Below are 21,581 nucleotides of genomic sequence, written 5' to 3' on the forward strand. Positions count from 1 at the left end.
TAAAAATAAAAGTAAATAATTTAGCTTTAAATGGCATACTATAGGCTTATATAAGTATATATAAGAGAGAGGGCTATAGCCTTTAATATAGGCCTTAATCTATAGTGCTATATTATAGCAATAATATTTAATATAATAATATTATATTACCTAAAAGCCTAAAGGGGCCTTTAGTGCTATATTAGGGTGGATAGAGTAAAAAAAATCCCTTAAGATGAATTTTAGCACAGATATCGATTTGGCCTTCTGTACCTCTAATGGATGACTCATGCACACTCAACCCACTATAAGAACCCCGCTATCTGCCCCTCCCAAGTCTGCCAACTCAACTTGGCCAAACTTTTCAATCGTCACCTTTATTACCTTCATCATCTTTATCTTCACCTTCGTTGCCTTCATCAAAATGGCTCGAAAGCGTCTTACAGATCTCCCATCAGAGATTCGTCAACAAATCTTCGAAGAGTGCCTCAAGGTAGATGGCGGTTATGCCTACAACGCGCAAACCGATAAACTGACCAATGCCGATCAAGCCCGTACCCCGATCGACCTCTCCCTTCGATACACATGCCGTTCCATCGCAAGAGACACGGCCACGATTCCCCTGGCGGTCAACACTATTTATTTCTCAACCAGCGATGACCGACGCAGCTTAGCCGGTTGCTTCAACCTCGTTGCTACTGCGTACTACATTCTAGAGCAAGACTTTGTCTTCCACCTCGCCGAGTTTATTACTCCGGAAATGTTCGCCCAGATCGACGCCAAGTTTCCAAGATTCAGGTCTATGTTTGAATCAGAATTGGCAATTCACGACATCTGCAATCCCGTAAGAGACAGGCCCCGCTCGACGACAGAGCTTGTCAATAGAATACGACCTTCCTCCTGCCGCTGGGTAGAATCCTTTTTCAGACAGAACGTCGACAATCCCGATGTCTATGGTCCTTTTGCCTATGTCAGCTTTGCTAGTATTCATGAACAAGACTTCATGAACCCAAGTGGGAGTTTGCCAGGTGACTCACATGATAGATGGCAACAGCAGTCAGGGGATGTCCGAGATGCACTCTCGTATTGTCTGCGTCTCATCGCTAAAGAGGCACCAAGGGAATTTAACAACCAGGTACACAAGACCTTGCCCCACTGGGTTGGCAAATACCATCCGCAAGAGTTTCTCGGGCTCAAATTCAACCTTTGGGACATTCCTTCGAGGGAGGATGTTGCCCATGCATTGGATCTATTACATATTCATGACTTTGCGTGGAAGCTGCCAGAACTTTGGACATACCCTCACCAGTTCTACCGTGAGCTTGGCGATCCCGTCGAGCCACGTCCAGAAAATGCCGAAAGATGCCAATACGATGCCGAATATGAGAATCCCACGAGATTGGTCGATCGTTTCGATTACCGTTATCGCCATAAAATAAGATTCTCTGCTGCCGCTACAGCAATACGTTTCATGAGCAGGCTGCCCGCTGAGCAGCGAACCCAGATCCGCAGGATCATATTGCATGAAGACTCGCCGTCAGTCAACATGCCGTCACTCCACGCCCAGGGCTTGGTCCCTTTATACCAGGAAAACCCACTACTTCAGGTGGAGCGCCGTGTCAGTGTTTTTGGCTGCATCCATAGCTGGGCGGGACCGGAAAAGGAATGGATGACTCGGGATAAACCTAGAAGTCTTTATGGGCCCACCTTCCTCTTGACTCTGGAGTCTTGGCTCATTGACGCTCTTTCAGTGCGGGATTTAGATATTCCCTCAGGTTCCTTCATCTTTAATTTGTGGGGTGGATCTTATGGCGATCTCTGTACCGAGGTCTTCCAAGGGTGCATTCACATGGCCCTTGCGGAGGGCCCAGCATTCGATAAATGCTGCGAATTGGACCTCTTCAGCTCGACTACAAATCAGTTGTCCGCCACACCAGACAAGTTCTTCCTTGACCCCAGATTCAGGGAGGCGGTCAAGCACTTGGTTAACAAGACGTCGATTTTGCGTTCGGATTTTCACCCTGGGGTCCCGGTAGACCCCAACGTATTGGTGGAGGAAACTAAAGGGATGGATGATGTGGGACGCCGTATCTCCAGATGGGACTATCACGGAAGAAGTTTTAGCTGCAAAATTCCCGCTGATCTATACTACGATTTTATTCTACCTCCTCAGTTCGACTTCCAGACCAGGGAGCAGTATATCGAGTCACGGGGAGGAAGGGTCAATGGACAAGACTCGTAAGCAAAATGGTCTCAAATGGGTATAAGTGCGGACAAGGTGTACATAGGCCTCAAAACTAGTTGTTTTTGATAGAGAACCTGGTCAAGAAGACAATGGAGGACGTCTCACAGACAGAGGACTGGATACAATATACAGAGTGCGAAGGATCCACACAGAATCTCATTTGCATCTACATGCAGCATGTGCATTATCCATTGGCTTGTATCGGAGACCGTATTGTACTGAAGCTTATGAATTGTCAACACTATAGTTCGGTCTTCAAAAGTTGAGCAAGTATTTACAAGCTCTTCCAGGTCTTGTCAAAGAGGCGAGTGCTCCCGCGCTTTCGGATGTTGAGGCATCAGATGGGCATTCTCTTTCTTCGAAGAATTCTTGGAAAGCGTTCAAGGTATTGCTGGCTTAGTAGAGCCATGTCCTGGTTCTGTCATCGCCTCGTTGCTAAAATAAGCTGAGAGGTTGATAGCACAGTTGACTGAGGAGTGTCGGCATCCGATCCTATGGAGCTGAAGCATGGTCTGTCAACTTGAGGTTATTCGCCTACATCGCAGCCTGACAGCTACCGATCTCACTACGATAGTCATCTTGAACCTCTGTTTAAATCTCTCGCCATTGGTATCCTTCACGTGATTGGCTTCTTTGGGAGGTAGCGAGCGATATCATATCGGCAGTACGATTGAACTACGGAGTAACGACGCGTCGTCACGGCTCGTGATCGATGATTCAGACGTGCACTCATGGAATATCCGACGTCGCGTGCCGTGTCAGCCAAGATAGTGTCTTATGCTCGTCGTGTGGAGATGTCGGTGTCTCATTGCCGACTGATGATTGAGTAGCAGGGTAGGCGATGGCAGCACAACGAGACGATTCAGTTGCAAAACATCACTACAGAGGATCTCTGCGCCTTCTGTTTGTAGCATTCGCTTGAGCCATGTGTAGTACATCTCATCTCGTCGTCGTCGTCGCAGCCATCAGCGTTGAGGACATCACCAATAACCCAGCGCTCCCGGGCATGCGATACAGAATGACAACGCAGCTCTGACTTGAGAATAGGACCCAGGAAATATTCGCTTACAGGCCACGCGACACGTTTAATTTGTAAAGGAAGGGGACTGAGCCTTCAGGTCGACGTGAGCTGTGAGCTGCTGTCATGCCTCAGTAGCGATTGAAGCGAACATCGCCGGAGCGAGGACATCAGAATAACACATCTCTATAGAAAGACTTAGTATAGGGGCCTCATTGTTTAAGCCTTTGTATGGAAAGTTAACAGCTCGATAGCCTCATCAGGCTGACAGCAAGGAGGAAAAGAAAAATAGAAAGACTTAGCTTTTCTGAACATTAACATACACAATCAATATCCCTTAATCTATTAGTGCTCATTTAATTGCAGTGGAAGCTGGGCGACTCTTCGTCGACACATAGGCGGGCCTTGAACGCAGAACTGTCACTCAGCCATATCAGCAGCATTAATGATGTTCTTATTCAAATAAATACAGATAATTAAATTTAAGATTCTATAGACTGTTTTCATATTGAAATATCTCATATTACCTGCGATTTTCTGTTTTGTGTTTCTTGCGTTGGACTGTTTCGTCGCGAGCACGGTGGATGCATGTAGATGCTCAACTGTAAGTTCGCGATATTGATGGCAACAACGCCTTTAGAGAGCAGTCGAGAGTCAGAACCAAGAAACAGATACCTCTGGATTGATTCATAGGTACTATTAGATGCTATTTCTACGATAACGCGCCCTACGGTGGCGTCCTTTTGGGTACACAGTTGCAGACTGCTCGCTTGCAATTCTGCGTTAATGACCCCCATAAGGCTTCTACGGTTTCAAAAACTGGGTGCAGCAATTACATATGTCCTAGATTTTAGGCGACTGGTACTGAAGTCTATCATTTCTGTGATGTGTCGCTTTGCGACACTGCTTTCTTGAATGGGCCGAGGTAGACTCTGGGCTTGCAACCCAGTGATACTGTCAGCGACAACGCACTTAGAGCTTGACTCAGCTCCCTCACCACTAGATGCAGCCTCTCTGATTGTATTTTCTGTATCAAACAATGTATTCTCAAGGTTTTGAGGCCCTGCGACAACCTCGTCCGGGTCAACCATCACCGACTGCTGGCGCGTAACTCGACGAGAATAGCGGTGTCAATGCATTTCTAACTCAATAAAAGATCTTTTGGACCACAATATACTCCTTTTGATAAGACAGTGCTATCAGTGCCCGCATTTTCTGCCTTTTGTGACTTTGTGATAAGTGCGTCTAGTGTTACGACTGGATGAGGTTGTCAACTGGTCACTCGCGACTCAACGTTTCCGGCAACAAAAGCATGTTTATGGTTCTAATAAATGTCTTTCCTGAATTAATGGGTACTCTCTATTGGAATAGCATTATCACACCGTATTATTCCCGTTATTTGCGACTTTGCGAGACGTCCTTGGTTGCTGGGCGTCTGACACCAGACTGCCACTCTGAAACTCGTCGATATCAACAGTCTCAAGGCAGATGCGATCAAAATAAAGAGGCTCATCGGTTTAGGACGCTCGAATATTTGAGATAGTGTCTTTCTTCCTACTATTTCTTTGATTTGTGGCTCTGCGACACGTCCTTCTGTTGGCTGGGGCAATCGATGACAGGGCAAACAACAGGGTAGGCAGTCGCAGAAAGTCGATTTGCTATTCGACAATATTGGCGCCAATAATACTGATATAGAGCTGATAATAGTATTTACTGAAATTTGAGACTCGAGCGACCCAGGCGATGTCATTTTATTATGCTATTTTCGAGGTTTGCGATTTTGTGATTTTGGCCCCTTGTGTCTTGGGCTGATGCTGCGGTGGCAGATTGCTGTAACTCGGCGATAACGAAAGCAACAAGCTAGTTCTGACCTCCAAAATATGGTCACTATGAGACAATACATTGGAAATTGGGATCAAGGTAGTAATATCTATAGAGCTCACGATTTGCTGGCTTGCGATGGTAGCCTCTCGTCAAGTGTTGCTTCGCGATTGAGCCAACGCGACTGACCCAACAAGACGACTTCAATCCGACACCGATCATTACTGTTCAGAGTCTATGTCCATGGATCTCTGTCTGCTTGTCCTTCACTGTCGGAATAGCTATGCCGCCCTCACCAAATGCGACAGCCCTTCGGGACTGCTTTTCTAGTCTTGGGGGAAATCTTCGTACAACCACGGGTCATCAAGCAGCTCTCTTGCAGTACTTCTTTCCTCCGGACTCCATTTCACCATTCTCTTAATGAATCGAATATACCTGACCTTCTCCTCGCCGCTCATGCAACTGATGGTATTCTCAAAGCTAAAATCGCCAGGGGCTGGGACAAGGCCAGGATTCTTGAGCTCGCCTGGACACACACACGGGTTAGTGACATCTGATTGCTCAGGATCCGCCTCACATACCGTTGGGTTCGTAGAACATGGAAGTTCTTTGGCCGCTTGACAATAGACTCTGCGGTGGAGGTCCGATCAAGGCAGAAATCTGGCCCAGGTGCGATTGGTCGTCATATTCATCCGCGTTGCCAGGGGCTGTAGGATTGAAAAGACTCTTTCCCTCGAGTAAGTCCCATAACTACTGAAGAATTAGCATTAAATATATAGAGACATATGGGAATAGTTGGCATTACCATGACCCCTAGGCTCCAAATATCGGCAGAGTATGTGTAGCCTGCATTAAGTATTACCTCTGGTGCTCGGTATATTTCTCCCTGAATGGCACCGGTGTGAACTTGACCCGGCTCTGCCCGAACAGACAGATCGAAGTCTACAATCTGAATGGTCCCTGTCGGGACAGAAAGTGGCCCGTAGTTATTTCGAGAGAGGTAGATGATTGTACGTTCATCAATATGTTTTTGCGGCAACGGATTATCGAACTCGTCCTGAGCGTCTCGTTCAAAAATCGAAGGATCCTCAATCTTCACCATGATGTTGTCAGGCTTGAGGTCTATGTGAGGTCAGAAAAAGGTCAAGGAGCCGACGTAGCCTATAACATACCTGTATGAACGATGCGACATTCCGAATGGAGGTAGTCGAGTGCATGCAAGATCATTTGTACTAGGATCTTTAGAATATCTGGAGGTATCACGCTGCCTATGTACCTTGTTTGATAGAGCCACAAAGGTTCACGCAAAGCCTCCAAGACAAGACAGCTGTGGGTTCCCAATGTACCTTGTAGTTCAAAGGAGTCAGAGAGCTTCCTGATGAAATGCCAACCTTTATGTTTGGGGTTCACTTGAGAGATATGCCTCATAATGTCGAGTTCGTTTCCCTTGGGTCGCCGTGAGCGTTGGTTGGTTGCATTGACTTTAACGGCGACATATTTTTCCGGTGACCAGCGCCAGCTGCAGCACGTTAGATCGTGTCATTCTGAACCCGGTGAAGATGCAGCCAACCGGTTAAGATCTCTAGCCAGCCACACAGTGGAGTTGGCGCCGTAGCCAAGCTTTGTAGCAATCTGATATCGTCCGTTGAGGACTTGACCGAGGTGAATGGGGTAGAATCGATCAGCATGATAATTTGGTGTCTTTTCTTCTTCCACTAGGATCGAAGGATCGAGTCGCGGCGCAACGGCCGAGGGTATGGGCCATGGTCGTCGATAGAGGGCCATTAAAGGCCAGGTCCTGGTCATTCTGTGTATAAAACGATAATGAAAGCCAGCATAGGATGGATGGTTCAATGAGGACCACTGTTCAGCAAGCAAAGCGTTGCGTGAGGAAGCGAGGTTGGTTGATTGATTATGGTGGGGTAGGTACCTAGTTCTCGGCCTCAGGCGACAACAACCTAGCCGCCATCATGGATGTCATGAACAGCCTCACTCACACCTTGCCGCGCGGCTACGACCTTATGGCTCTATTTTGATTCCAGGTGCTGGTTTTCTGGCTCATAATTGGCCCCTAGATAACGCAATTTAGGTTAGCAGCACTTCCAAGGCGAGTATCGACACTGTTCTTACTTTAAGCGCTTGGGTACCTGCTCTAAACTTGATTTCCCTGCCCCTGCCCCTGCCCAGGTGTTGGTGCAGCATGATGATGGGTTATTCATTTCCGTGTATTTAAGCTCTGTTTCATCCCATCTTTCCTCTTGCTTGGCCCCTGATCTTTATCTCTACTTCTCCTGCATCTGCCCTCACCTCTGAATACGCAGTTTTTCTCGATATCATTTAGAGTTGCACTTTTCGCTGTTTGTCTTTCTCAGACCCAATTTACTACAACAAACCACTCAACATGAGCCGTTACTTCTCAACCACGGCCCGTGCTCTACTAAGATTCATTTGGAGGGGCTCTGAGCCCGTGGATTCCTTCGAAAATTTGATTAAGGACAAAGTGTCGAGGAACCCCAGGTTGGCCGACGCCGATACAGTGGAGATTGCGTGAGTGATTGCGAAGATCCGCCAGTTGCCTGGAAATTTCTAACGAAGAGTCAGGGGCCAACCTCATACCTCTCGAAGGGATCAGGGATTCCGTGTCTCTGGTCAGATCTACAAAGGTACTAAGCGTCTGACTTCAATTCATGCATACGAGGATGGGAGAGTGGTCTATTCTAAGGATGATTACAACAACTCACAGGACGAGTAGTAGAAGGCGCTCTATCGGCTCGGAATTCCGTCTTCTCTGCGGCCATCTCGAAAGAAAATGTATTATGGGCGTCGACCTTATATGAGCTACCTATGTCTGTATAACCATGCTAAATCTATCTCTTCCATTAAACAGTAGCTTCCCCATAAACACAGTGTTGTTGGACATATTCAATGTGTGATCCAAGGCACATTTTCTGCTGTAAAACACAATCATCTATGTGACATGGTACAGGCAATGATTGTTTCTTGTAAAACCTGTCGATCGATCTATTCGGAGCCTGCGCTGTCTTTGCATAATGGATCGAAGAATGAGTGTTGCAATAGCTGCTTGGCAGTCTTCCTCTTTTCGGGCAACCATTGAAGCATGCCAGAACCGAGGTCGAGAAATGCCTGTTTCTCATCCCCATGGGGTTCCGTCACTGTATCTCCCAATGTCTTTCCTTTCCCAAGAAGATCTGAGCGGAGAATTTCATCTAAGCGTAGGCCATTTGTGAGTTCTTCTGCCTGTTTTTATTGAGTTCTCGTGCGAGGCGCGTGATGTGAGCCATCAGCTGTGGGTCTGTCAACTAAAAATAACACTCCTATAAAGTCAGTTCGGGCAGTATACCAGCTACCCAACACAATTGCCCAAGGTCATACCGGAAACAAACAGAGCGAACTCGCTTGTTCGAGCGTAGATCGTGGTTTCTGAGACACGAACAGCCTGAACAGAGTCATAAATGACCAAATACTAGAAGTTTAGATGGGTTACTGGCTTCGGAACAAGTACAGAGTTTTCATCGGCTTTTGTCACATCGCTATTTGGTTCCAAAGGACAAGTCTGTGAATGGCCGTGCAACAAACACTAGACTACAGTATTCCTTGAATGACACGAGAGTCTCCAGTTTAAGATAATCATAAGAAAGATAACGATGCTCCAAACGTATCTCTATAGACACTTACAATATGGAAATAGACATGAACCCTTTCTTGAATGTTCTATAGATACCATTTTAGTATGCATTGGTGTTGTACAGCAAACCATTGCATGCCTTGCGCACCAAAATCTAGTTCTGGGGTTTAATCCTCCGCAAACCACGGATCACGTAGAATAACCTCGATCATGGGTCTTTTGGAAGGATCATACTGAAGAATTCGACGAATAAGTCTCTTGACCTTCTCTGCCTCCTCATCAGTCAAGTCCGGGATTGCCAAGTCGAAGGCTTCCTCCATAGAAGTCTGTTCTAGCATAAGCGGCTCTTCACCCTCGGCAATGCCACCAAGCTGGCAATTATAAAGCTTTCTGTCCTTTGTGTAGTACCGTGAAGATGTTTCCCAGCGGCTGTAAAGCTCATCAGGAAGTGGGCCAAGCTTTGCCTGGAGCTCAAGAATATGGTTATCATCTTCTTCGGTCCTGTCGCCGTATGCAGGAGTACAGAAGAGAGGCTGTCCGGTGACGAGTTCAAAAACAAGACAACCAAAACTCCAGATATCGAGAGACTTGTCCACCTCTCCCATGAGAACAAGCTCCGGCGCTCGTAGGCCAAGCGGTGTGATGGGCTTCTTGGGAGGGTCGTTCAGAAAGTAGGCTACTCGTTGTAAGTTACATCTCGAGTAGAAACGGATCTGAAGGAGAGGAGAAGGGACTTACCACCACCCATATCAGAGAGCTTGACACGGAGGTTTTCGGAAACACTCGCGTAGGGTGCTAATGGTTGAGCAAGGCAGAGATATCGCGGCGCCCATTTGTCTTGCTTGCCATCAAGTCTTTCTACAGGAGGCGAGATTAACTTTGTCTGGACGTCTTCTTCCTGGCGGAGGGACGTCTCATCAAGGGAATCGATAGACTGGACTGAGAATAAAATATTGCCGGGCTGCAAATCTCCATGCGCAACACCATTTTTATGAAGGAATTCCAACCCCTGCAAGGATTGCAGGAGGATGCGTTTCGCCATCTGGGGGGGATAGCGAATCTTCATTCCATACTTGCGTGGTTTGAACTGGGGCAATTCGTATACCATAGAGTTGACAGATGGGCCCATGGGTTCAAATATAAGGCATTTATGGGTGCCATTTGGGCCTTTGTGTACAAAGTCTGTAAGAAGTTGAGTAACATGCCTCATCCCATCTTGGGGGGCAACCTTGGCAAGATGGTGCAAGACATGCAACTCGTGGCTAGTCTCCTCTGTCTTCTCTGAGATAAGAATCTTGAGGGCAACATAGCGAGAGTTTCTAAGGATGTCATAAGCCAGTGACTAAAATGCAGGCAAGTCTTATTTAGCTAACCTCAGGTCATGTGCAAGCCAAACAGTTGAGTAAGCACCCTCTCCAAGCTTCCGGATCACCTTGAACTGGCCATCATTAAATAAATCACTGAGGTGCACTGGATGGAAGCCGCCTGGGCGGTAGTCCTCTATCCATTCGCAAGGCGACCTAATATCCTTAAATCGCCGCTCTTGGTCACCTGGTGCCCTTGAAGGCGGGGTTGGTGGAGGTGAAGTGCTCATGGCTGCGACAGAGATGTGTTGTTTATAGCGGTTAGGTTTCTGTGCAAGAACAATAGAGAGTTCTGTAGAAAAGCAAAAAGAGCTTGGGGAGTGTCTAAGTGATTTTCTAAGGATTATTCAAAGTTAGAAATTCTAGCACTAAGACCCTCCCTGTACTGAAATCCAGTAAAGATGCTGCTGCCTGAGGCCTCCGCCTAAATAACCAGCCTCAGTAGGTTGCTTCACTACTAACACTGGCCGACGGTGTCGAAGCTGGTATCTGAGCGAGCTTCCTATCAACAACCCAGCCGACGCCGATGCGAGGGACGTAAGAACTACGCAGCTCCATTTACGGGCACGCAAGTTAACCAACTCGATAACGATTCTTTCTTTCTTCAAGACTATTGTCGTCATTTTCACGCTCAGTACTCTAGTCTCCAGTGCAGACCCATTAGGGACTGGCTGTGCGACATGCCGACTGCCATCTCAAAGCCAGTGATGGCTCCGCATGACTCGGTGCCCTTTATCATTCCACAAGAGGTAATCATACGCTTCCCATACTCAGATCGACTCATCTAACGAATCCATGATCAGCTTTTAAGCGCAGTGCCCACGGTATCTTCGACTCTCGTTCGTCTTCCAACCGAGTTGCTCCTCATCCTCTTCTCCCACGTCACCGACCCATAGACCAGCTCTGCTTGGCACTCACCTGCAGACGTCTACTCCAGATTTCTTCGTTCCTCGTCGTGAAGATCCCCTCTGTTTCGAAGCACGGATATCCCCCCCCCCCCCCCCGCCCCGTTCTGCGATAGAATGTTCATGTTGATGAGAAGACTGGCCCCTTCAGGTGCGCTCGGGCGGCGGCAGAAGCGAACATTAGCGCTCTGCTGCGATTGTTTACGGTACCAGCCTACCAAGAAGAGTTACTGGAAGAAAGATGAGAAGAGATATACCGCCGTGATGCGAAAATAGGCGCCTGGGAGTTTTGGGATTACGGAGTACGGGAGTGGACATCCGGACATTCGTTTCAATGTCCAGCCTGCTCAGCAGGCTTCAAGAGAAAGTGATGACACGAGAGCGGGCTGGCAAATCTCAGCAGCCTCTATTATCAACTATTTCGTTTCTAATCACCAACTATTGGGATCTGCGAACCCACAAGAGCTTTGTACTTCTGCCCGGCGACAGAAGCATCCAAGGTTCTTCAGCATCAAGATTGCGGCTCTCGACACAGATGCATCTAGGGTTACTGACAAGGAGCTCCTACAGCACCCACTCTTCGATCCCGTATACAAATACCGCGCAGGCTACGAATAGATTGATTGGCATTTCTTACAAGGGACAGTCCTTACTTGTGGCGGAGAGCTTACCGAAATGGGGTTGGGGTGCATATACTCGTCTTGCAGGATCAGATTAGCAGCATTTGGGTCCAAGAGCACGTACAGATGATACAACCGTCAGGACGGACCAATAGTGCAAGAACACATACTATAATTGGTCTGTCATTCAAATACATTTAGGCTTGTCTAACGGGCTTTCCCTCTATGTTCGTTGTGTTTCTTGAGTTTCGTGTAATATTGCACCTGAAGAACCCCTTGCGAACATTCCCACTCAGGCAATTGTTGGTTAATCTCCGCAGTTTCTGACCACTGAAGGCTTTAGTCTTTTACCTTAAGGAAGAAATGGTTCGCCTTAGTAGTGAAGCCTCTAGAATGCATGACCTTGTTGTTTTGAACGCTGTCATCTATGACTGGTGCGTGGGAACTGTTGCCCCTGGGAGTAATAGTGGTGCTGCTTGATGCCTCCTATGTCGGCTTATCACTTACTGTTGATGTAATGGATGGTCTCAAAGTCAAGTGGCTCTACTGATCTGTTTGGTAGTTGCCAGAATATGGATCTGGTTTAAGGTCGTGACATTTCGTAAGACTACTGATGTACAGACGAAATCCATTCATCAACCGGGCAGGGGCTTCAGTTGATGGCAGCGGCCTAGGTAGTAGTATTAGGCCTTATCATTGTAACCTCTTATATTCTGTGTTAGTCGCTCATTTCTAGCGTACTACCTTGTACTTCGGAAGTGATTTTGTAATGGTTGCGACGCTTCGAGGTCGTACCTATAGATTAGATCACTCAGACCTGGTATAGGTTATTAAACCTCCACTTGTTGTCCAGGTTAGGTCACTTACACCGTCTTCGCTTCAGGCAATCGACACAAAATCAACCTCAATACGACTTTGAATGCTGTACAGGCAGTTCAATTTACATAGTTAATTCAGTATCAAAGGCCCAGCGCTAAGGCATATTCGTTCTACACTAGCCTGACTCTTGTAGCAACGCTCAACTCTCAACTCTCACCTCCTGGCCCCTTCATCATGACAACTCTTAACTCAGCCAACTTGAGCTTAGCAGACAGTTACCCTTATGACTGAGCCACTCTAGTATAACAGACTCACTAGTTAAAATGCTACAGCTAGCTTCTTCCCCTCTCTTCATTGACCCCATCATAACTTCACCCAATCCTCGTCATGACAACTCCCAACTCCCTCAACCCCCAACCCAACCACGATTGTTCACCATCCATAACATACCACTTCACTCTATATCATCCTTTCAACAATAATCCACCGCTACTCTTCTCACCATCATCACCCGTTTCTATTCCTCATCAGCCACCAAACCGTCTGAGCCACCGACCCATAGTCGCCTGATGCCCATCACGCCACGTCAGTTTCTCGTTCTCCATCTACCGATGTCACGCCTGATATGCACGTGGTCATCTCACATACACCCTGTCCCTCGTTAAAGTCCCTGCATGGACGGACCCACGAGGCCGGCAAGCGAAGGTAAGGCTCAAACGCATGTGAAGTGCTGAACAACTTGCACCATCGTGAGTCGAAGTCAATCAGAGGCGGAAGCGGCAAAGTGTCACTGAGAGAGAACAAGATTGAAGAGGACATTAGATGTATTGGAGATTGTTTATACTATCCAGGAACCATTCCTGCGTTTTATGTAGAAGCCCATATGATGGCAGAATGTCCGCTCAATGCGCCGAAATAACACAATTGCCTTTCCCAATCCATGTCTTGAACGCCAGAAGTAAACGCCTGATATCATGATTCATCACACAAGCTCGAAGCATTGCGTTTCCAGTTGTGCCGATCCAAACAATAATATCGCAACAAAGCAAAAGTAAAGCACACAATTCTATGTCTCTGCTTTCTATGCCCAGACTCCTGCTGGGGGTCCCTGATCTCGCGACATGACCATCATCTCGAAGCCCTCAACGCGATTCCGTAGCTGGCTGTTCTCCCGGGCGAGGCTCTTGTTCTTCTTCTCGAGGTGCGCAATGTACTCGGTCGCTTTGCTGAGGATGGTGGCCTTGTTGAGCTTGTGCGCTGGTGCAAGACCGCCGAGATCCTCGTCGGCGTCCTCTTCCATGGTCTCAGCGCAGGGCTGCTCGAGACGGTGGACCATGACGCGCAGAGCGGGGACGGAGTCGCGAAGGGCGGCGATCTTGTCGTTCAGGTTGGTGCGGTATCGCTTCTCGATCATGTTGTGGGCTGTCTTCTTGGGAGGAGAGCAGTGGCGACGCGTCGCGGGAGGAGGAGAGGTAGAAGAGCGGGAGGAAGAGCTTCCGGAACCGGAGGACTTGCGCTTGCGGGAGGGATATCGACCGTTGGCATCCTTGGAGTTGATGCTGTCGAGGGAGGAAGACATCTGAGATGGGTTGGAGGTAGAGTGCATCATGTTGGACTGAAGATGAGGAGGTTGAGAAGAGATGGAAGGGATGGGAGTCTGGAAGAGAGGCTGAGTGTCGATGTCATTCAGGCCTACTCTACCGAAGGGGACAGCATCGGAGATGGTGCCGGAGAGGTCGTGTGGGTTGATGGCGGGGCTGAGCTCCATGCTGTTCCGTGATGGGATGGTGGAGAGGTTGATGCCTTCAAAGGGCTCTTGCTTGGGGAGGGCGTCGAGGTCAGGTGATAGCGTAGCCTTGTCGTCCCAGTTGACCCAGTCGTTGGAGACGGGGAGCTGATAAGGGTTGTTGAAGACGGGCGAGAGTGGTGAGTCGGGAGAATGGGCCGAGTCACCGCTGAAGTCTGCAGGGTCGTAGAAGGATGTAGGAACAAGGTGCTGAGGTGAATGTTAGAGTGATCAAGACGATGAACGATGAGATGAGCTTGTATGAGATGGTAGAGTAAGAGAGCAAATGGGGTGAGTTGTGGTGAGAGAGTCTTGATATAAAGATGAGATTGATTGATAGATTGCAGATGTTGTTGAGTCGAGTAACTCGAACTGGGCAGAGTGGGCTGAGATGAGGTGAGGTGAGGTGAGGGGGCAGACGAAGGAGGGGAAACATGTGCCATATAAACGAAGCAAAATGCCCCAGACAAGGGTTCTTTTGGGGCCAGGGTCCAATGTGAGGTAAGGTTCGTTGCGCTGTAGGGTAAAAAGGACCGACAAAACATACCTGTTTGTTCTGGGGATGGTCAAAGTAGTCGAATGATATGTCGGCCATTGTGAGGTTTTGCAGAGTCGATGGTTGACTGATGGTGGTGCTTGAAGGGCTGAGGTGGTGATATTGTATGGTATTGTATCTTTGCTGCTCGGGGCGTGTGGATATGTCTAATACTCGCCAGGGGTGTGTGTGTGTGTGAGTGAGACGAGATGCTGCTGTAGATGAGATGGAGAGAGAGAGTCGTGCGTGGTGTGAGAGGACTGTGATGTTATGTTATTCAGATATCGATGGCTATGCTTCCAGAAACAGAGAATGGTCAGACGGGGCAAGCGATATATAGACCATGGAAACAAGAACAAATGAAAATAAAAAAGAACCCTACGCTGCTCAATTGCTGCTAGCACAGAGCGACAGCGCCCGACGAGTCTGTTCCGCGTCATACGACCCGTTGGTCGAGCGGCGGGGGCTGCCGAGCTTGGCGGGGGTGTAGCACTAAGGGCCCTGTCCAGGGGGTAGACACTAACTATCCATACCTAAGCTAAGCTAAGGATAACTGAGCCGGGAAGAGACAGACAGACAGACACAAGCAAGACACGGAAGACAGCTAGCACATGGGCCATGGGATGGGATTCAGAGGATGGGCAACTTAATTGACCACTTTTGATCCCATCATGGGTCGTTTTCTCGCTCGTTTCTCGGGGGCCCTCGCACTCCGTCTTCCGTTCTTCCTCGGTCACTGAAGCATCCTCACTCACCTCGGTGACCCCCCTGTAAATTCAGGGAATGCGATTTTCACAACGTTTGCCATAACAAGTATCTACCTACTGTACATCGAGATCTCAAGTAACCAATCCTGTTTTTTTAATTCTGAGACAAGCCAAACACTCAAGTGAGCGGCTACGCACATGCGCACGCAAACGAACTCCGTTTATTCCCAGCGGCTGAAATGCTTCCCCCCGTCCGTCCGTTTTTGATCGCCGCGCTCTAGACTTGAATGGCTGTCTACCAGAGCCAACGAGTGCCCTGTGCGTGAGGATGCAAGCGAGGCTGTAGAAGGGTTTCGCTGTGCCAGTTACATACGTTTTCTCTACCAACACCTAGTGTAATGGATGTTGACAGCTGGTGTTATGTTGACACGTCGTGGTATAGCATCTACCGAATTAAAAATGCTTCCGGGTTTAATGCAGTTGAGTGCAGAAGCTGTCAGAATTCCTTACCCGATGCACCTCGGAATTTCCAGAAGGTCCAGAACAGCACTGATCCCTGTCCCACAAGCTGTCAGACTCGTCCGTGCCGCCCAATCATGACTCGCGAGTCAATCATTTCTGGCTCGCCGTTTGTCAAACGAAAGCTGTCCCGTGGCGAGACATCAAGCTGTAGGCGACGTTGTTATCATTCAAGACATTGTCATTTGAGGCGTTGGGTTTGTGCCGAGACACGCATTTTTTTTATTACCTTCCAACGGTGAATGTAACACAAACACATCGAGTGCATGCGTGCTCAGACACTGCGCTACGCGGCCATTTCTTAAGCATATCCATCAAAAGGATTCAATAATTCGTGAGACAGTATCCACCATCAGCCTCAGCCCAGTCAAGCCAGAGCTAGAATGTAAAAATAAAACAGCACTAAACACTTGCCGTCTCTTTCATTCATTCATTCACAAGTTAAGCCGCATTCACCGAAGCGAAACAGAAACTCGCTCCTCGCCTATCGCCCCCCCACCCCAAATACGTACAGTCCGGCCCCGGCACTGTTCCGCGCAGCGCAGCGTGTCAATCGCCGTTGGACACTTCGTGGGCTCGAAAAACATCCCGAGGCCTAGAAGCTCAAACACAACGTTCTATGTTTTGGCGAACACCGAAGATGGAGTCGCAGTGAGACAATTGTCGGGAAATAATCGTAAACGTGCAGATTTACATGCTGATATGATCAAACCGCATGGTCGAGACCGGTCCGGGGTCAGGGATTGTGTTATCGTCGTGTAGCATGAAGCGGATACATTTAAAAGGGAAATGCAATCCAGGAACGAGAATTGGGGATGCAAGATGTGAGGGTATACAGACAGATACTGTATACACATGTTTTCGTGTTCCCACTTGTTTGAATGCCGTGCATGCAGCCCATGTCGACGTCTGTTCTCAATCAACAAACCTCCATCTTCATTCAGCGCACGCTTCTGCCACTACCCGTGATGCTCAATTCATCCACCAAACAGCATCACTTCTCTCCCGAGACTTTGTCCGTGTAATTACCTCAATGAATCTAATCTTCTCTGAATAGACACAAAATCGTCACAGCTCATCGGGTCAATTACGTCGCAATGGGTCGATGATTCACCACTAAAGCAGCCTCCCGTCCGCTGTCCCGGGAAAAATACAAAGCAAAGAGCTGCACATCATTGAAACTGACCCCCATTGTATCGTCGATATTTCACCCGTGGTGGTGAAAATAACCGGGGTCCAACTCCAAAAAGTGGCCTGATCTTGCCAACAGCCCATTTTGGACTTGACCTGCCCATGCCCGCGTGAGCGGAGGGGGCCGGAACGGAGGGCACGTGTTAGACTAGATGTACTCCCCCACCAATCCTGAAGAGAAAAGGGACCTGGGCTGCATCGCGGGAAATAATCGTCGAAACGTGCCTGTCGTCGTCCGTTTGATGGTGTGTTTTACGGTGTCACGAGAACGGTGTTTCGGGAATCGCCATTTAAGCGCGGGCCTGTCTACAGTATCGGCGCGTTTTAATTAATGAGGTCTCAAGATTCACCGGGTCTTCACCGTAGCAGGCGGGAGAGCAACACCGAGAAGGGGTGACAGCTTGCGGCATCTTTTTGCGGCATCTTGCGGCGCGGCTAGTGGCATCTAATTCTTCCAGAGAGGGAGGGCTGAGACATAGACGGTGGTGACGTTGAAGGGGGTTTGGAGCAGCAAGGGACTTGCTCATCGCGATGGGTAAGTGATGGGCAATTACAGATGGTTACTCTGATATGATCCTCTTCACCATCGTATTTCTTCCTCGGTTTCTTGTTTTTTGAATCTTGTGAAGGATCGATATGACGTTGAAGTGTCTGTTGATCATCCCCACAGAAATTGGCATGTCAATCAGCCCTGTCCTAGCGTGTCAAGCTAATCATCAAGCCTTCGGATCCGCACTTTTTCTTTCTTCTTCACGAGGCAGAGCATCTTGACTCAATCTCATTCCTTTGCCCGTGCTGTATCTAAATCAGCCACAAATTTTAATTCACGGGATTGCGCAGCTGAATCAATCACAGTTACATTGAGTTTAGGGAGAGGAATTGAATTTCTGTTGTTAGTGTTTCTTTTTTTTTTTTTTTTTTTTATTGACATGGCCCGGCGTCAAACGTCCCTGCAGCGGGCCGCGTCGGCTAACCATTTCCATAAAACAGTGTGTGTCGATGGGATGCTGCTTGTCTCTGTCTCTCCGCAAATTGAATTGACTCTCACTGCAAAATACATGATGTACCCAAGAAAGGCTCTCTTTTCTTTTCTTTTTACGGCAATTGCTTCACAAGCGCTGACATTTCATCTCAACCCGTCCCTCTCGTCTCCGTAGTATCTGAGTTAACCTCGTCTGTCACATTTCTTGGTTCGATTGCGGCAGCGTCCAGTGTCCGTGCTTGTACATCGCAGCACGATCATCTCGACTCTTTCCATTTCCTTATCTACTCCTTGTCATTTCCCCTCAATCGTTCGAGGGGGGGAGAAGTGATGTCACCCAAGCTTTTTTTCTTCTTCCTTGTACAACCTGAAGCTATTTCCTCTCTTCTCAATTGAAGCTGTGTATGCGTACACACAGTGAATGGACCCCTGCATAAACTCATGCTTCAGTTGGTGCTCGCTCGGGCGGGCGGGGGGGAGAAGCTCTGTCCTCTTCTCTCTCGTCTCGTCTCGTCTCGTCTCGTCTTGTCTCCACATGAGCTACCCAAGCTTTGATCCCCAAATTCACGGGTGTCGTTTTCGTCCTTTGTCAAACGTTGTTTCCGCTGTGGCGTTCATGTGCTGTAACTCGAGACATTCCTCTCTCTTTTGTCTCTAATTGATTGAATGCTACGCTGAGACAAAAACGCTGGCGTTGGTGTTGGCGTTGGCCGCCGTTTGTCTTGAGGCCTCTCTCTTTTAGCTTTCCCCTCAATTCGTGTTCGACCCCGGATGGTTCAGATGTTACACCAACAGCGAGAAAACATGATGTCTCATAAAACTCGTGCCCGAACAAACAAAGACTTGCCCATGCAATTTAATCAGCCACCCTATTCCTTCTTGCATTTTCGTTTGCGACAAAAGGTCTTTTTTGATCACATCCTTTTTCGTTGCCATCTTTCTTTTCCCTGCTCTACGTGCATCGACATCATATGCCCAGTGCATCCTTCACTGCATAACGCAGTCTAGTTGTCCCCCCCTCTTCATCTTAGCCAAGCCATCGCTGCAGGATCTCCCTCTTCTCTGCTTTGTTTGCCGAATCTCACTCAACTCGTCTGCTGCACTGTAACATCCCGCACCGCCCACTGATCGACACTCTTCCTTTCTTCTTTGGGCTATACGCTGCCTTCAGCTCGCCAATCTCGCAATGAGTTGAGATCCACTTGATTTGTAGCCAAGATTCAAGGATGAGACCTTCGAACTTATCCCGGTCGTAGCCCGTTCCAGACGCAAACGTCAAAAGATGCCTAAGCCATGTGTAAGGAATTTTTGCTCTCGTTCGGCCTTGACACCGTGGACCGGACAGCTCGGAGCCGCGATTTTAATCTTTGGGATCTGGGATCTGGGGCCCTCCAGTGAAGTTAATTGGCACGAGGCACAATCTCATTGAATGATTGTGTGAGATTGATATGAGTTTGATCCACTGTCAACGGATCCGGTGATATTAAAGGTCGAGTTGAAGATCTTGGCGCTTTTTCCACATGGCATTGCGCGCTAAGTCTTTTGACAGAGTGGAGGTGGCTGGCTATTCTTATCTCTTTTGGCTGCGTGCATGCGCGAAACTCGTGCTCTTGCTGGTTGAGAACTGCGATGCCGGAAGAGGCGGGGGGTTTTAGATGCGGCGGTTCTTTTTTAGCGGTCTCAGGTCGAAGGAATTGAGTTCTACTATGTAAGCGGAAGTGCTGGCGTGCTTCGGGTTGATCGTTGGCCATTTACCGTTGGTGACTGAGCTTGAAGTCCGGCTCCGTATCGGCCGACACGGGAGCCGAGACGTCGTGATGTCGGATCGTGGGTCGTTAACTGAGATTTAATGAGAGGCAATGAAGTAGAAACTGAATTTTAATCCATTGATGCTCATCTCTTGTAGATTAGAGTCTGGATGGGTGATGTAGAGTGAGATACAGTGAGGTGATCATTGAAGGGCTGGTTTAATTGCGACCGCTGCTCGTCGTTCAACACGAGGACAAATCGCAGAGCCGAGTCACTACGATATGACCCTGTAAAGTGGAAGTTTTAGAAGAGCTAATTGAATTCTTTGACCCAAGTTCTTTAATCCAATTTGCCTAGCATCGCAGTCGACATCGTGTCACGAAAGTGTTGAGTTGGTTCAATCACCGCGACGGAGCTGTTCGTGACTGGACACGCAGGAGAACACTGTTGCAGAAATAGACATCGCTACTAAAACCTGGACCAGTTTGAACCTTGAGAGTTCCTTGAGGCTCACTGATGTTAGCTTTCACCGATATTTGGTCCGTAGTCCCCCATGGAGACGGGTTGACGAGTCGGTTCAATCGCGACACCAAGTAGACAAGGGCATTGTCGCATAGCCGCACGTCGCGGTTGCGTCTAAAGTAGAAATCTTGAGTAAATCCAATTGAGTACGACTTCTTGTAGACCCCTAGAGATAGCCAGTCTGATCAGGTTAGCAGTCAGTGTCCATTCTCGTCAGGTGAAGAGTATTGACAACTACATCAGGGCTGTTATAACCAACGTGAAGGTGCCGTTTCAGAGCCGCATGCGATTTGGCAGAGCTGAGATCTCGAGAGGATCAATAGAGGGCTTGTCTTGAGGTATGCAAAAGCAAGTCTACCGCCGCGAGATGCAATGTAATGCGATGCGATGCGATGCACCTCAATTGCTCTCTCATCACTCGTCGTTCGCTTCTTGCTGTTCATAGAAGGAAGATAGGGAAATAAACTGCAACTACACCAATCGATACCCCCATAGCAATAGATCGTATGCTCTCTAAAAAGAGGTCTGACGATGGGAACATCCTGTCGCGACGTCGCGGCCCATTGCCTCGCTGCGCGTTCGTCAATTGACCATCGAGCATCGCCCACGACGAACAAATGCTCAACTGACTTCATTTTTGCAATATCCTGTTTCGCTATGTCTATTATAGGATTATTCGTATACTTCTGACCAGCTAGTTTGTTGTTTTGCCATGAGTTGTGGCATTCTCCCAATCGAGGTCTGCGACAACATCCTCCACGAGACTGACCCAGACGGCCGTTGTCGCGTCGAACGGGCTCAGAAGTAAATATGACGAAGTGCAATACTCAGGCTCTAACTAAATGATCGATCTTAGATGCTTTCATGCTTACTATCATGAGTTTCGTCAATCACAAGTCTTCCTGTGATGTCGTTCTGGACACAATCGTCAATCTGCCATCGAAGCAGCATTTTTTCCCATGCCGAACGAAGGGTCTATTAACCCATCTTAAGTGATTTGCTGTATCTCAAAGCTTACTAGAGTATGCCTGTATGAATTTTATTCATATATATTGTTCTTCTGCCATCTCCACGACGAGTTCCGCGATCTCTTTGACGTTAGAAATGGCAGAAGACTGCCGTTTTCGCGCTCGACGATCCCAACATCAAACTCATTGAGACTAAACTCTCATT

The 21,581-nt window shown here is 48.2% G+C and overlaps 6 protein-coding genes; 2 read left to right on the plus strand and 4 right to left on the minus strand.

Annotated features, from left to right (window-relative positions):
* Positions 1–403: 403 nt before the first annotated feature.
* On the plus strand, positions 404–2,221 carry FFUJ_05557 (uncharacterized protein; the record flags this gene model as incomplete). The annotated part of the gene is made up of 1 exon (XM_023578780.1): positions 404–2,221. One exon carries the CDS (start codon positions 404–406, stop codon positions 2,219–2,221), a length of 1,818 nt encoding a protein of 605 aa, XP_023431733.1.
* Positions 2,222–5,389: 3,168 nt separating this feature from the next.
* FFUJ_05558 (related to dis1-suppressing protein kinase dsk1) lies at positions 5,390–6,869 on the minus strand (the record flags this gene model as incomplete). XM_023578781.1 has 5 exons in its annotated part: positions 5,390–5,589; positions 5,645–5,813; positions 5,869–6,185; positions 6,236–6,582; positions 6,634–6,869. 5 exons carry the CDS (start codon positions 6,867–6,869, stop codon positions 5,390–5,392), a joined length of 1,269 nt encoding a protein of 422 aa, XP_023431734.1.
* Positions 6,870–7,464: 595 nt separating this feature from the next.
* FFUJ_05559 (uncharacterized protein) lies at positions 7,465–7,815 on the plus strand (the record flags this gene model as incomplete). XM_023578782.1 has 2 exons in its annotated part: positions 7,465–7,610; positions 7,665–7,815. 2 exons carry the CDS (start codon positions 7,465–7,467, stop codon positions 7,813–7,815), a joined length of 297 nt encoding a protein of 98 aa, XP_023431735.1.
* A 1,061-nt stretch (positions 7,816–8,876) lies between these two features.
* On the minus strand, positions 8,877–10,303 carry FFUJ_05560 (related to dis1-suppressing protein kinase dsk1; the record flags this gene model as incomplete). XM_023578785.1 has 3 exons in its annotated part: positions 8,877–9,385; positions 9,448–10,028; positions 10,083–10,303. 3 exons carry the CDS (start codon positions 10,301–10,303, stop codon positions 8,877–8,879), a joined length of 1,311 nt encoding a protein of 436 aa, XP_023431736.1.
* Positions 10,304–13,498: 3,195 nt separating this feature from the next.
* FFUJ_05561 (related to myc-type bHLH transcription factor) lies at positions 13,499–14,798 on the minus strand (the record flags this gene model as incomplete). XM_023578786.1 has 2 exons in its annotated part: positions 13,499–14,413; positions 14,751–14,798. 2 exons carry the CDS (start codon positions 14,796–14,798, stop codon positions 13,499–13,501), a joined length of 963 nt encoding a protein of 320 aa, XP_023431737.1.
* Positions 14,799–20,287: 5,489 nt separating this feature from the next.
* Positions 20,288–21,043, minus strand: FFUJ_05562 (uncharacterized protein; the record flags this gene model as incomplete). XM_023578787.1 has 2 exons in its annotated part: positions 20,288–20,589; positions 20,668–21,043. The coding sequence occupies 2 exons, from the start codon at positions 21,041–21,043 to the stop codon at positions 20,288–20,290; spliced, it is 678 nt and encodes a 225-aa protein (XP_023431738.1).
* Between the last annotated feature and the right edge of the window lie 538 nt (positions 21,044–21,581).

The sequence above is a fragment of the Fusarium fujikuroi genome, chromosome FFUJ_chr06, assembly GCF_900079805.1.
Source record: "Fusarium fujikuroi IMI 58289 draft genome, chromosome FFUJ_chr06".
Classification (NCBI taxonomy): domain Eukaryota; kingdom Fungi; phylum Ascomycota; class Sordariomycetes; order Hypocreales; family Nectriaceae; genus Fusarium; species Fusarium fujikuroi.